Source organism: Pieris napi, chromosome 10 (genome assembly GCF_905475465.1).
Source record: "Pieris napi chromosome 10, ilPieNapi1.2, whole genome shotgun sequence".
Classification (NCBI taxonomy): domain Eukaryota; kingdom Metazoa; phylum Arthropoda; class Insecta; order Lepidoptera; family Pieridae; genus Pieris; species Pieris napi.
In genome coordinates this window covers 3696163-3711850 of record NC_062243.1, presented here as the reverse complement: position 1 = coordinate 3711850, position 15688 = coordinate 3696163, and the positions used below count along the sequence as shown (strand labels likewise).

The 15688-nt window shown below is 32.9% G+C and overlaps 1 protein-coding gene across 1 annotated transcript; it reads right to left on the bottom strand.

The window, feature by feature from the left end:
• Window positions 1–334: 334 nt before the first annotated feature.
• LOC125053396 lies at window positions 335–3190 on the bottom strand. The gene is made up of 5 exons (XM_047654746.1): window positions 3039–3190; window positions 2212–2291; window positions 1499–1718; window positions 812–1084; window positions 335–578 (listed from the first exon to the last, which is right to left on the bottom strand). The coding sequence occupies exons 1-5, from the start codon at window positions 3072–3074 to the stop codon at window positions 402–404; spliced, it is 786 nt and encodes a 261-aa protein (XP_047510702.1). The 5' UTR covers window positions 3075–3190; the 3' UTR covers window positions 335–401.
• Window positions 3191–15688: the final 12498 nt, after the last annotated feature.

The following is a 15688-nucleotide window of genomic DNA, read 5'->3' as shown; positions in this document are numbered from 1 at the left end:
ACCCTTAACATTTAGGGGGATGAAAAATAGATGTTGTCCGATTCTCGGCCATACCCAATATGCACACAAAATTTCATGAGAATCGGTCAAGCCGTTTCGGAGGAGTTTAACTACAAACATCGCGACACGAGAATTTTATATATTAGATAATATATGTATTACGGTAAAATTAGGTATTTTTGATCGTTAATTGAATTTTGTGTTATAAATGGAATTGTAAAATGGAGAAGGAAGTGAAGAAATTCATGGTACATATGTATATTGTAGATAATTCAGAGTACCAACTAGATATCTGCTTATACGTATTACAGATTAAGTTGGTTTTTAAAACAGCTTTACGATTGGTGGAAACGTTTATTTCAGAAATTATTTTCATTTTTTTTTCAAACATTTTAAACAGATTACAAGCTCAATTCATCAGAGGCAGATGATGATGATTGGAAGATGGATGTATATGAGCAGGAAGCTATTTCGGATATAATCGTTCTGGCCCCTGAGCTGGCTGATAGAAGACTTCTTCCTGCACACACCTCCAAAGCAGCAGGGAAAGTTAGCAGTGATAGGTTGATTTTTGAAATCTAAAACCAAAAAAAAATCGTGTTGTAAAAATAATATAATTATTATATATTAAAAAAATAACAAAGCAAAATATATAAATGTTGAAGTGGGTAGGTACATGTGTCTGCATGCATGTCATATTGTGTACTTCATTGTACGAATTTACTCAGATTTCATTGTTATCTTTCACAGTATCGTTAGGTTCAGTTGTCTTGTTTAGTTTAAGGCTACTGTTTAAATATAAATATTATACCATGATAGCGCTTTGGGTCGCAAAAGTTATGCCGTTGTATTCAGTTTTGACGACGAGGCCCCCAAGACAAGCTCCGGTGTTGAACAAGCCAGACCCATTTTTACTGCAGCCGTCCATTTGTTCCACAACTGCTCTTGTGTAATTGACAGCGCCATCTGCCAAAGCCGATAGCTTGTCGACCATAACTTGGATTTCGTCCACGTTTTGTTCAGCGCAAATATGTGAATTTTCACGCGCTGTTGTAAAAAGATTTTCTGCTGCATCACGTTGGTTCTGAAAAACGTATGCGAATTTATTTTGGGTGAAGTTTCCCAAAACCTACTATATATATTTTATAGCGAATATCGCATATATTTTGGACATTAGAATACTAAATAGTTTCCGACGGTTCTTCTTTTCTTTTAGCAAAAGATTTTGACTATAATGAAGTTAAATCACGTTCTATTTAAGAAAGTATCTTATCCAGAAATAAGAATTAAAAACATTTTGGTTTAAAGGTTTCTCTTTTCACTTTCCATGCACCGTATGACGGGTGGGTATCACAGGGTTCAAAGGTAGCTCATTGGGAGATACGTGATTAGTAAACAGTGTTAGGCTAATACCAAAAATAATTCAAGAGCATATGGTTTATCACTTATTTGCAAGGGTTCCAGCTTATCTGAACGCACAGGTAAAAGGATTTAATACCTCAATACAGGCTTTCACGGCAGGTCCAGCGCCTGTAATTCTATCTGCGATGTTTTTTATCGCTTGCTCTATTCCATCACGGAGTTTTTGTAAGTCTGCGATGATTTTCTGACCAAACAGTTGTAATTGTTGTTGCATTCCTCTAACGAATGTGGCAACGGCATCTCTAGCTTGCTGCACAGCCTTCAGTAAGTTCTCTATCAATTGTTGTATTAGCACCCTGTGAAACAAAATAATATCTTAAAAATTAAGTACATGCTTTTGACGTATCTTAGGGAAACTGACAAAATAGTACTAAAGTTTACGTAGAGTTATGGGCACATCAGAATTATTATGGAAAATTTAAAATAGTGAGCAAAACTCATTTTTAAAACTTAAATCAATTTATCCTTACCGTTATGATATATAACATATTCATTATTTTAATTCGTTTTCCAATAAAACACTACGAATTGTTTTTACGCTTTAAGCAATTTCTTTATGTTTTTTATTCGTAAAGTATTTTATACTGGCTTAGAGCTTTGTTTTATTTCATGCTTTGAAATGATTTTATAATAACAAATGTAACGTAACTATAAAATATAGTGTTAGATTCCCTTTTTTATAATTTTTTGTGCCGGCTCTCTCTGTGTTTTAAAAATTGTTCCTTCCTCATGCTTTAGATAAATTTGTGTGCAGTCATAACAGGAAATGCTAATAAATTAAATAGTTACCTGGTATTTGCTAAAATATCTACATCTCGTCGTTGGCGTACGGTGACTGATGCGTCAGGACTTCCGAGTGAGGTAGACACCTGCAAAGAATTAAATTTTTTATTTAAAAAATATAGCTACGTCATTTATTCTATTTATTTATCTGTTTTTTTATCAAATAAAACCGTGAATTAAATAATATGAATATTACTGTTATTTTTTATGCGCAAGCGATTTTTCTTCTACTCAAAAAATAGCTTTCGCAAACGGGTTATATGGAATTATATACATTATGACTAAATTGTAATATTTAAAAAAAACCTTAATTATTAATTAAGTATTTTTATTGCATTAAATCAGTTTCCAACCTTTTTTGTGCCATGCCCCACCTTAGCCTTACTAAAATTCTTATGCCCCCATGTATTATTCAACATACATAACTTGTAATTTAATTTTTTTTATCGTTAAATTAAAGAAAAAATGATACCTATCATATTTTTCCTATTTTAAGGAATTTTTTAAGTAAAACCTAAAATAAAAACTTAAATTCTAATTACTAATAATTTTAATAAGTCTTTTTTAATAATAATCAAATTGCCCCCTGTAGGGCGTCGGCCCCACGTTGGGAAACACTGCATTAAATAATAGTGCTAATCAAACTAAATATCAAATAGTAGTAGTAGAATAAAATTCATTTAGAGTGAAATTTTTCAATCAACCAAAATTGACATCACAAATTTTTGCCTACATTATAAAAATTAATTTTAGTTTAGTTTGAATGGTCGCATCCACCACTAAAAACTCAGTAAATTTGCCGTATTTATTTAAAAAAAAGAAATTGAACTCACCAAACCAAAGAACAAAACAAAAACGAGTAGCTTCATTTTACACCGTCTGTATGACAATTCGCGTAACTAATGGTCCGTTGTAACTACTTATGGGTTTTATAGCGAACTAGTTAAACACTACGTTGCAATACTTACAATTGATAAGATCATAGGGTGGTAAACACATTAATTAGCACATAAGTTAATCATATTTGCTTTGTTTTATCGTACACGTAACCAGGTGGCCGCATCTTTTTCTACTATTTGCAAAACCTGGAATAATATAAAATTTAATTTGCTGAAAAACTCCCCGCTCCGAGTTGATTGCATATAAATCGGCAGTAGGGTTATCCTAGTGATTAACATGGCTATTATGAACACTGAACTTGTGCCTTTGAACCCCAGTTGTATTAATTTACCACAACCTTAACCACAACGCTAAGGCCCGTTTAGGGTTGTAGCGCCACTTGATTGTGGGACTATCAATTATTTGATAGAAAAAAATAAAAGGTATAAAAATTAAAAGGTAAGGTAAGGTACTGTGTAAAAGTCAATTATAGAGAAATTAAATATATTTTTATGGAACAGGGGCAACGTAAACGGGTAAAAGGCTCACCTGATGTTAAGTGATGGACCATGGACAGTGGACACTCTTTAAGCCAGAGGGCTCGTGAGTGCGTTGCCGGCCTTTTAAAAATAGGTAAAAATAAGCTGAGTTCCCAAATTGGTATAAAAATATTTAGGCCTCATAGCAATTAGGTACCCACGACTGGTGATATACAAAATCCAGGCATATGTTACAGCAGTAAAGGAATGATTCAATATTATCCAAGAATAAAAATTTAAGAAGATGGCGATTGTTTATCAGCACTATAAAGTACTTATGGTACTATGAACTATGAGACGTATTATCAGTATCTAAATATACTTAGCTGTTTCTATTTGTATACAGCTTTCAGTCTTTTGTATTGGTTTAAAAAGAAAAAAATAAGGTTTATGAGAAGTATAATCTGACAATGTAAAATCGGTTAATTTTTTACACAAAATTTTCGTTATTACGAAAACTTTGTGTATTTTCGTAATAACGAAAACATCTTCATCCTATCCAGTACACTCTTGACAGAGCGGTCGTGATCGCTATGGAGTAGTGGTAATAGAAGCAGATGTGATGTGCTTCACGACGTTTCGCCATCGTTGCCTATTAGAGCTCATCCTGCTGCACTGATTAAGTGAATCTCCTACGGCAGACTTGATATGGTCAGTCCAACGCGTAGGTGACCTTCCGCGCGTTCTAGTGCCTTCCACCTTCCCCTGGACGACAAGGCGTTCTATGGACTGTTCACCACGCCGAGATACGTGTCCGAAGAATGTACGGATGCGAGATTGTACTGTTGAGAACATACCAATGATGAAACATATCTGTAGGAATACCTAGATCCCCTGCGAACAAAATGGTCAATATTCAAAAAAGTCTTATGACCCCTCAAATGAATTGTTTTCCCTTTTATAACACAATTTATCCTAATATATTAGCTAGGTCATCTTCTTCTAAATCGACATTAGTACGAACACCTGGCGTATTATTTGTCACCAGGCTCACAATCCTCACACCACAATGATGCTAGGTGCTGATGGGCGGCTTTAGGTAACGCCATATATCAGCAGGTTTGACAGTCGGTGCATAGGAGAGTATATTATTAAAATTTAATCGAAGTATAAACATTCGTTTCAGAAGATAAAACAAAATTAAGATGTATTTTTGGGCATGTAGCGGGTTCAGTAAACTTATGTTGGAAATTGCTCTAATAAACCTAATTGTGCAATTTCATGTTTAATGAGTTATCTAAAAAATCAAGGTCTTATAATGCAAATACAGTTATCATGACATGATTTTTTCTGTTTATTGCTGTACTATATTTTGTGTTTCAGTAATATTGTAAATATACTAATAAATGTTGAAATTAGATATTTGGCTTCAGCGTGCGACTCCTAAGGTCGTAGGTTCGAACCCCGTCTTCGATTTTAAAGCTTCACTCCATCTGGAATTGAATTCATCAGGGTGTGACAGAAATACCTATGCTCCGAAAATATGGAAGCAGATATCCTGACAAAGGAGCTGCGTGACTGCAGAAACTAAGACCAAGTTCGGGAATTTCGGGAAAAGGAGTGTTGGTAACTGTTGGCTCGATCCTTTCGAGCTTTTTAGTTATTTTCTATATTGTCTTTGTATAGGTTAAATCTTCTTGACATTGTCACAATCGAAATAAAAAAAAAACTAAAATCTTCGAGTCGATTAGTTTTTAACATCTATGTACGCAATTACGATCGCTCGTTACGTCGAAAACATCGAGAGGAAAGCGAAGGACAAAGAAATCTCAGCCCCAGAACTAAAAAGTTCAAGTTTTTTTCAATATTGAAGTTTTGGTATTTTCTCCAGATTCTCTCAATAAATAAGGCGCATATGTATGGGTTTAGAAAACGGATTTCAATTAATACAATAATTTTACGTCAAGGGTAAACGTTAGTATAAATATGTAACAAGTAAATCGCTGAACTTATTTTGATGACATATATTATGTCTGATTTTTGGGATACTTTATCCAGGTGACATTACACACGGATTTTGATGGACTTCAGATACGTGAAAATCCTAAAACGTGTAAACAGTTTTCGTTACATACGTCAATATTTTTTCAAATAAAACCGCTATAAAATATTCTTGTATCACGATTATAATAAATGCGATGCGCACATATATTTTATTACTATCTTTAGTGTTATTGGCTCATAATTCCATGTGTCATATGACTTCGTTCAAAATCATCATGGCCACTTTAAAGCAATAATAGAAATGCCTTATTTAAAAACATACAAAAAAACAACAATATCGAGTATAGAATATAACCTTTCTAAATGAGTGGGCTATTAACGGTATCAGAAATCTGAATTTAATGATACTGTTAACAAAACATCCGGATATTTTTTTTTTATTATGGAACATAAGATACATGTATCACTTTTTCCACGTCATTAAATTTGAATTTGTAGGCATCCCTACTCATCGGCAAAGACAGAGGGTGTAGGCCGATGGTGATGCATAACCACTTCCCCTCTGTTTTATTATATATAATTTTCTCTATTGAATCAGGTAATATGGTCCCGTTTTCAGACAGACATAACATTTATTAATAACAAAAACACACACACATAAACACACAAAATAACAATAATCAAAGAAGAAAAAAAAAATCACATTCGGTTCGTTTCAAGTGTGTAATGACGTGTGCTGTGGCTGTAATTGGCCCTGGGTCAGCATTATGCTGAGAAGCAGAATGTTGGACAGCGCTGGTCATTCTGCCAGAGAACCCAGCAGCGAGTTTTCCTAGATAGGGTATTTAGAAATCCATAAAGATGCCATGATCATGCGTCGTTATTTACGTTTATGGTTTTAAGCTTCTCCAAGTTATCGGGACCTCCGCGTGCTTTATGTATAAAGAAGCTTTGGTGACGTACTGAAGAAAGGCGCGTCGTCATTTGTAGTTGCCTGAGAATTGAACATCCGCTTGCTTTCAGATGTTCGCACAGTCCAAGTTTCAGCGCCGTATAAGATGATGGGGAACAATAGTGACTTCACCAATCTTCTTCTCAGTTTTAACCGAAATATTACCTCCACAATATATTCCCACATATTTCTAAACACATCGGGAATTATATAAATACGTTGTATATATTACCAACCCTTCTTTAATGCTAAGTTTTGGTACAGCGTGGTCCATGTTTGCGACATCAGCGCCGGTAGGTACTTAGTAACTCCCAGTATCTTTTGGCTTTTAGTAGCACGTGATCATAAAATATTAGATGCCCGAAACGAAACGCTGTCAGAATTTAGAGCAATACTACGGTTGCTGTATTCCCTTCCCGGTTTACCAAGAGCTGTCATAATGAAACAAAGGGTCACGCTTCATAGATTTATCATAAATATCGCCTTGTCAATTCTAGTATGTGTTTTTTATCAGATAACCGATTTATCAAGTTGACGTGTTAATTCGAGGCTATTGGTTAAGAGTTACCTTTGATTTGTAGATAAAGGGTTAACCTAAATGTCAAATATGGCCTTTTCTGACATTTTGATATGAGATGCCTTCGAAATAATGCATATAAATACTTATAAGGATTATAGCAGTATAACTTTCAATTAACATTGAATTATACAGTACAACTTTGAATTACATAGGTTAACAGACTTTTTTTATTGTCCGTTGAGTGAAGTGAGAAAAGTTCTATTATTTGTTAGTGTCTTTAGTAGTGACTTAATTTTTTTATTGTGATTCTTTAGCTTGTTTTTCCTTATTAATTTCTTACATTTGTTTTTTGTTTTGTGTGAATTTTTTATTGGTTCTGCATTCTTGGCTATTAAGGGTAACCTGTCAGGATAGGATTGCGTTTTTTGCAACTACATAATTAAATAAATAAACTTACGTACCGTACGTAAAATCGATAAGCTATTTTAATCAATAGTATTTCGTTTCAATAACTTGTGCCGTTGGCGTATTTGGAACTAAACGGAGGTTTCGTCTTTACAAAATGAAGTTTGTTTCATATAGGTAACCAAGAACACTTATGAACGTCAACTGAAAAGATGTTAAATTGATTCAAAATTTACACTTCGCAAGTTAAGGGCGAAAAGCGGGCAAGAAACTCTTCGTCACTTTTTTTAATCGCCAAGTTTTGAGTCATACGAATACTACCTACTCTTTGATATAACTTTGCTGATGAAAATCATTCGAGAGTCCGGGTTTTGCAAATAAGTTGCAAGTATGTATACGAGTTTATGAAAAAAGGCTGACAAACATACTTAATTGTCAAACTTTGAAAAGTAGCGCCTGATGAAAAGTATAGCAATAAGGCTAATAATACGTTTAAATACTAACATCTCATTCTTTTTTATTATTAATATAGATTTAACGTAACGAAAAACATTCTTAATAGATATACCTATTTTATGTATGCATACTGGCAGTTAACAAAAAAAAAACTTGACAAAAGAGTATTAGAATTTATATAGTCTATAGATTCTACTGTTTCTACTATTCTGAAATCATAAGCGAAGTACAATTTACCATACCATATTATTCGCTAGAAGAGTTTGCTGGGTAAACAACAGATTTCTAAACGTAGGCAAAATACAGCGATAATAAATGATAACCATGGTAATGCAAATCATGTTCACGTTTTTATAAAGGATTTAGTTTTAGAAAGTCCTTTTTTTGATATCCGAAGTGGAAATGCATTTGCACATCCCCTGCTCTCAAAAGATGCAGGGGTTTGTGGGACTCGACCCACACCAAAATCTCTGCTATTCAGAGACTGGGTGAGCAATACCCACTCAAACCACGTCGAGTTGTTCCTACAACGCCGCGTTACAGAGGCTCCGGGGTCGCTGTCGCATTCTACCGGGACAAACCAGATTTTGCGTCCTTAGCTGAACTACGAAATGTATATTGTCCTTAACATTTGCTTTAGAAATGTTATATGAATTGTTATATAGTCATATCATTGCCGTTTTTCAGCGACTGTCGCATCAACTTCACATATGGATATCTTGGTTAGGTTAGACGTTAGACAAAACTATTTTTCGGCAGGCGTGACACGCTTACGCGAAACGAATTTAAGCTAGCTATTGAAATTATACTTTAATAATATTGTCTATTGCCGCGTATTTGGTATTTGTAAAGATCGAGTCAAAATCGAGTTATATAAAAGTTGTTATACACGTTTGTATCACTTATATTTAAAATAAAATTCTTGTTTTAGAACAAAATTTTGGTTGGAAATAAAATATTTGGACGTAAAATCAAAATCTTGTATTTCAAGTTCATCGGTATCGCTAAACACATAAAGGCCATAAGAGCAATTAATTAAATGCAAAAACAACTGTTTTATTCAGACTTGAGCAAGCTTAAACATATTCTAGTCACGCCTCAAGCGTGGTTTTGAAACTTAACGAGATTGGGTAAGATGTTTCATAAAATTTGACAAATGAGTTATTTTGCTTTAGAGACGTGAGAGGGCGCTGTACTGTAATACATTTTATATTACGGCACATGGGCAACCGTAACCCGGGTAAAAAGTACGTAAGTGCGTAAGCACCACAACTTTTTTATAGAACTATCATACATTTGTCATAAGGCGGCGTTCGTAAGAAATGTCAACCCGGTTTTTCTCCGACTTACTTTGAAAATCCGACTACCATGAATACATCTTTTAATTCTTACGGGCTTATATATATATCCAGAAATTACTCCTTACAACCTCACAAACATCATCTCTTTACAATGTTTGTATAGATGGAGTCTCCCGGCCGCGTCCGCGTCCGTAAATATATCTCATATTAAAAAAATCGGTTGTCTGTAAAGTCGGTTTACTGACGATAGTTGAACGTGACAACGTCATAAAAAAATATTGATGGGATGGTTGCATTTAAAAAAAAAATATTTGTTTAATAGGTATTTTGTATGGATATAGAGAAGGAGGTAAATGGAAATCACAATTGAATTGATCAAGTTACATTTATTTGTACGCAAAATTACAATTATGTCAATTTTAAATGGAACGCCTCAGAGCGAGCTAACGCCGCATGAGTCATGTTTTTTCGTGTTTCGTGTATCCCAGTCCATGCACCCATTTTAGTGGGTGCGTCGCCGGCATTTGGAATTAAAATTATATAATTGCCTAAAGAGGTAGTACACAATCTTGCTAAAATTAACGGAATTTACATGAGCGAAGCTGCGGCAATTTAATAAGAAAAATAAATATCAAAGAGGTGAAATAAAATTTAGCTCGACATTACTTTTCGAAGTAATTTCTGAAGTACAAAACAATAATACAAAAATAAACCTCCTTTTTTGAATTCGGTAGAACAAAATATAACGATCAAAGAACAGTGGACGTAAATACATGCCCCTCATTGTCAGCAGTAATTTAGCAATAAGCAAGGAGCATCTTTCATTGAGATAAAAGGGGTTAGGTCAAGCTATCACATGAGAGCTGGTCATGTGATATTATGATGTAATTCTTCTTTGTTGAGGTCATCGCTAAGGCCGAGTTTGGATTTGATATTAGCGGTTGAAAAGCGTTAGCTTACGCTACCCAAATAATCAAACAAAATTTACTAAAGGAAAGTCTATAGAGGCATGTATTCGAAGGATACACAAAAGTCTGAGATGAAATCGGTGTCTATGGAAGACGTTTTTATATATATCTTTCCAATAATTGATTTATCAAAGTTTACCACATCATGCATAGTACTTACTAAGTTACTAAATCTACGGTATACGTTACAAACTCTTTTATCTAAAATGTATGACAATTTAGGTAAATATAAATGTTACAAAACAAATATTTAAAAAATAGGATTAAAATTAAGGATGCATCGATACGCCTTTTTGCCGATACGATACCGATGCCGATACTCTTATAGAAATATCGCCGATATCGATACGAACGCTTATTTTATTAAAATTAATTTAAGCTAAAATTTCTCAAGTTTGCTTAAAGTTTTAATTTTTATTATAAAATATAAACAGCCACAAACTTTGAATAAGATTAAAAGGTTGGGTTAGTTATTACAATTCAGAATTAAGAGTAATAATTAAATTGAAATAAAATAAATAACTGTTAGTAATTAAAATTGATAATGATAAGATTCTTGTAATTATGTATTTTATTTAAGTAATTTGGAATCGAAAAAATACTACGCGTGATACTTAGCAGTTAAAAGCCAACTAAAGTGTGGGCAAAGCGGTTAAGAGGGGCATAGATAGTCCGTGCCTCTTTTGGAATTCACTACAAATCTAACAAGATTTACATTACTTTATTAAAGCGCGAAATTTTAAAAGTATCGTTGTATTGACAATTAAAATATCGCCGATACCGATATATCGGCGATATTTTAATTGTGTAAGTTAACATGGATTTATTTGATGAGTTCTAAAGTCAGCAAGTCTGTGTCCATAGTAGCATCACAAGTCACCTTCCCATTTAACCCCTATTTTACTAAAATACTAGCTGACACGGCAAACGTTGTTATGCCATGTATATTATTTCTAGGAAACATTTTTTTAGTTCAATAAAAACAACTAACTACAATAAAAAAAAATAGGGGTTAATCGTAGAGGGTTGAAAATTAGGGGTTGTATGTATTTCTGTATGTTGTATTGTAAAAAAATAAAAACAAAAAAATTGTCTAAAAAATAAAAAAATTGGGGTGGACCCCTTATCTCTTAGGGGGTTGAAAGATAGATAGTAGCCAATTTCAGACTTACTGAATATGCATAAAAATCATAAGAATCGGTCGATCCGTTTCGGAGGAGTATGCTAACGAGCATTGTGACACGAGAATTTTATATATTAGATATGTAAAAGTCAATAAATAGTCTTATTTCATTATTCCATTCGCATGTCCTAAATTACGTACTAATTGGAAAATACGTCATATAAATAGAGCAACAGAATTTAATTAGATTGTGTGAAGTTCTCGAAGGTAAGCAGCTTGTGACCTACGTTCAATACTAAGTTCGTATTAATACGGGTTTTTCCTTTATAAGAAAACTTTTGCAATATCTTTACTTTTTCACCTTTAATGCAATCGAATTTGGAATATTCATTTTGTCAATCTATCGGGTATATGTAGCTTAATTAATGATAAGGACACGGTTAAATTTGTGTATCATAGCGTTATGTCGTACGGTATTCTACTGTGGGGTGCTGCTGCAGAGGTTCAATCCATATTTGTGCTAGCGGGCTGTTCGGGGTATTTGTAGTGTTTCTCCGAGGGAGTCGGTACTGAATAAGTTTAAGGAATTAAATATTATGACACTATCTGGTCAATATATTCTTGAAGCCTTGTTGTATGTCCAAAAAAATATAAACGATTTTAAAACAAATGGTGACTTTCACCAGTATAATACGCGAAATAAAACTAATTTGAGTGTACGAACAATCAGGCTTCAAAAGATAAACCGCTCCTTATATGGATATTGTTTCGTTTTTACAACAAACTCCCAAGCGAAATTAGAGAATTAATAATTAATAAATTCAAAGCCCTCCAGTTCAAACAATTTGTATGACAATACTTGGCGATAAAAAAGAGTGGCGGAAAGTTTCTTGCCAGTTCTTGGCGATAAAAAAGAGTGGCAGAAAGTTTCTTGACTTCCGAACTGGTAGTAAATGTAAATTTACAATTAATTTAACTTCTTTCTGACAATTCATAAGTGTAATTGTTTACCAACATGAATAAAGATATTTTGAGTTTGAGTTTAATTAGTTATCTTGTAAAAATCTATGTCAAACATTCTAGAGAGTCAGTTAGGTTATATGATTACTTCCTCGCTAAGATGTTTCTGTTTACCATTACCAGTCATAGATTAATGGTCGTGGTCTTTGATAAATTATAGGATTATAAATCATACCAGCGGTGAATGAATGCTCGCATTTTTTGCTCATACGAATTTAAGTATACTTATAATAAGCGTGAGATTTAACTGTAAATTTTATTAGTGAAAATCACTATATAACGGGGTTTTAAATAAAAGTATTCCTTATTGCCTTATGTTTATTATGATTACTATAATTACAGATATTAAAGGTTTTTTAAGTTTAGAACGGTTTATAAATTGATATATTGCATGCTTTTGCAACTAATTGTGTAGATCTTACAAATTCTATACCTCAGTAACTACATATTCATTAAAGACTTTAATTAAATAATTTTTTCTAAACTTAACAATTAGAAATTAGGGTTTAAAAGTTTCTAAGCACAAAAAGTCTTGGATGAAACCATCGTGAGAATCGACTAAAAATCAATTCACGTCCGCTTGATTTGATCAGATTTATTACTAATACAATATAGGTGATCTTCTACGTGAAACAAATAATAGTAGCAATCAAATAATAGGGCAGTAATCCAGTGATCGAATTTCGGATATACGTGCTTTGGATACGAGGCACTACAATGATAAATGATTTATTTCTGTAAGTAGGTTTTTACAAATACTTTTACAGGTAAAACATAATTTTTTTTAAAACTAGATGAGATCGACGTTTCCTATCTGACTACTCTGAAAAGAAACGCCGAAACTCAGAGGTCACAGTCTCTTTTAAAGTCCAGACATAACAAGATTATGTGAAGACCATGTAGATTGCAGTCTGAAATGGTCTTTTGCGGAAAGAACCACACAGATTGAGTGGATCTGTCAAGTCCAAACCCAAGACATTTGGGTAGGCCGCATAAATTACTCAAACTGTCAGACTATGACTAAAACTGAGAATAGGATAAAATAAATAAAAAACAATGATCCACGTAGTCTTCACATTCACAATAATTAAAAATAGTATAAGTTATACTTTACAAAGTAAATATTCATGTCATTGTAGATATAGTATGTAAAAAGACATACATACAAATTCTAGTAAAGAGTAGTCGTTTTAATGAATTAAATGTGGTCCCAAGTGATTTTTCCTGAGAGTAACATTTATAACTGTTTCAAATAAAACAATTTTATAACGCTTTTTATAATACATAACTCATAACTTAGCGTTCTCAGGAAGAATATTAATCTTAGTTATATTCGGTCAATGTCCTAAGCAAATTTTTTGATTTGAATATTTATTGTCATTCTTAAGGCAAAATTAAATAATTATTTTGTGCAAATATTGTTTTGTTGTGGCTTAGTTTAGTTGTTTTTATGTACTTGTATGATTCATGTCTTTGTCTTAATCTATCTATATCTATATCTATATCTATATCTATATCTATATCTATATCTATATCTATATCTATATCTATATATATATATAAAAGAAAGTCGTGTTTGTTACAACACTTATAACTCGAGAACGGCTGGATCGAATTCGTGTCAGTTCAAGAAATTCCGATCTTGAGGTGAATGAGGAGATGCATAACCATGCTTTGATCCTGATCAAAAGATGTTGGATATCAGAAAGTGCTTAACATGCAGTATCGCCATATTGACGCTAGAGAGAAGATGCCTAATGTGTAAAACTGCCATTCTTCTTTCGCAATGGCAAGCAATAAAACATTTCTGTATTTGCAAAAAAGTTGTATTAATGTAATACTTAACATTAATGAAATCCTAAAATAAGTTAAATTAAAGTAACAACGATATTATAAGGTTGTAGGGCGGAACGAAGTTAGCCAGGTCAGCTAGTTAATAATATAACTCAGGAGAATAGGCACCGTCTCCGTGGGTTACATTTAGTGTATAGGAGGTCCTGGATTCGGTTTGTGGCAATAACTGTTTATTTTTCTGACTATTGATAGACAGAATGCACTACAGATGTAAAAATAAATAGGTGAAAAAATAAAAAATACAACTTTACATTTAGAAGTAATCTATATATTTATAAAATAAAACAGTATATATTCGAATACAGTAAAACCTCTTTTTATACGATTTCATAGCCGCTCAAAGCTAAACATTTACTTTATCATGATTCAAATTAAGTTAATTATGTTATTTAGGTTAGATAAACTTTATTTAACTAGATTAAATGCGTTAAAAGAAAATTAATTTAATGCGTTTAGGTTTAGGTTAGTATGTAAATATGCATAAGATATTTTCCTCAATATCTAGGAGATCTAAAGGGCCAGGTAAGGTTATTTCCCTTTTCGTCTACAGGATTAGTGTTTAGATTTTACCTTAAAAGCTAAAGGAGATTGCGAAGCTAAAGCACTCACGGGGATTTTGGTATTATTCCTTACAAACGTTGTGTAAAAAAAAACATAAAATTAAAAAGAGTGGCGGAGAGTTTATTGCCAGTTCTTCTCTTCCGTTCTACGCCCTTGATTTGAGAACTGGCACTAAATGTAAAATTAGAAGCATTAATATTTATTTCTTTACTGTCAAGTCATAAGTGTACAATGTGTTACCTATATGATTAAATGATTTTTGAATTTTGATCCCAGCTGAGTTTCTTGGCTTGTGATTTTCATACCACGGTGTAAATATAAAACAAGTGAAAACTAACCTTTAAAGGACACACATAGCACAATGCATGGAATTAATTAAAGGACGTAGATTAATATACGTTTTTAATTGGCCGCTGATTGAAAGACCAACGTTTGCTTCATGTCAGCTCCTATAGAGAAATAGGCATTTTGTAAATATTTTAATCGTTTACTGTTAAATGGCGTGTTGTTTTTGAAGTGAAACTTCATTAGACGCATGCGGGTAAATTTTTACGGAAACGTCACGAAGATGTGCAGCGTTTTTGTCGAAGAAAAGGGAGACAGCGATTGAGACCGATGGAGAAAGAGTGAGAAGACTTATAGAAATTCTATTTTTAAAATTTAAATTTCGTAATATTAGTATTTTATATTTTAAGCAAAATAATTTATTGAAATCTCAAATGACTTTTTTTCTGTGTGTGTATTGTTATGTAGATAATGTAAATGTATTATTGTATTGAGGTGATCCGTTATGATAACTTTTTTGGTTAAAAATAAAAAAATAAGTGTCTAAGGATTATAATAATTATAATTAAGATAGTATATGCTCACTGAAAATCTATGTTGCTGGTGACAACTTTAAGCTGAGTTCGGCCTAAGAGTTGGTCTGAGTTTGATTAAAGTGACTGTTTTGTATGAATTT

Excerpts from the sequence above, each read along its gene's own strand:
- LOC125053396 (XM_047654746.1), bottom strand. The coding sequence starts at position 3,074 with ATGAAGCTACTCGTTTTTGTTTTGTTCTTTGGTTTG. Across the intron at positions 1,085-1,498 it reads CCGTGAAAGCCTGTATTGAG|AACCAACGTGATGCAGCAGA; the intron begins GTATTAAATCCT and ends TACGTTTTTCAG. Across the intron at positions 579-811 it reads CGACCCAAAGCGCTATCATG|ATTTCAAAAATCAACCTATC; the intron begins GTATAATATTTA and ends TTTTGGTTTTAG.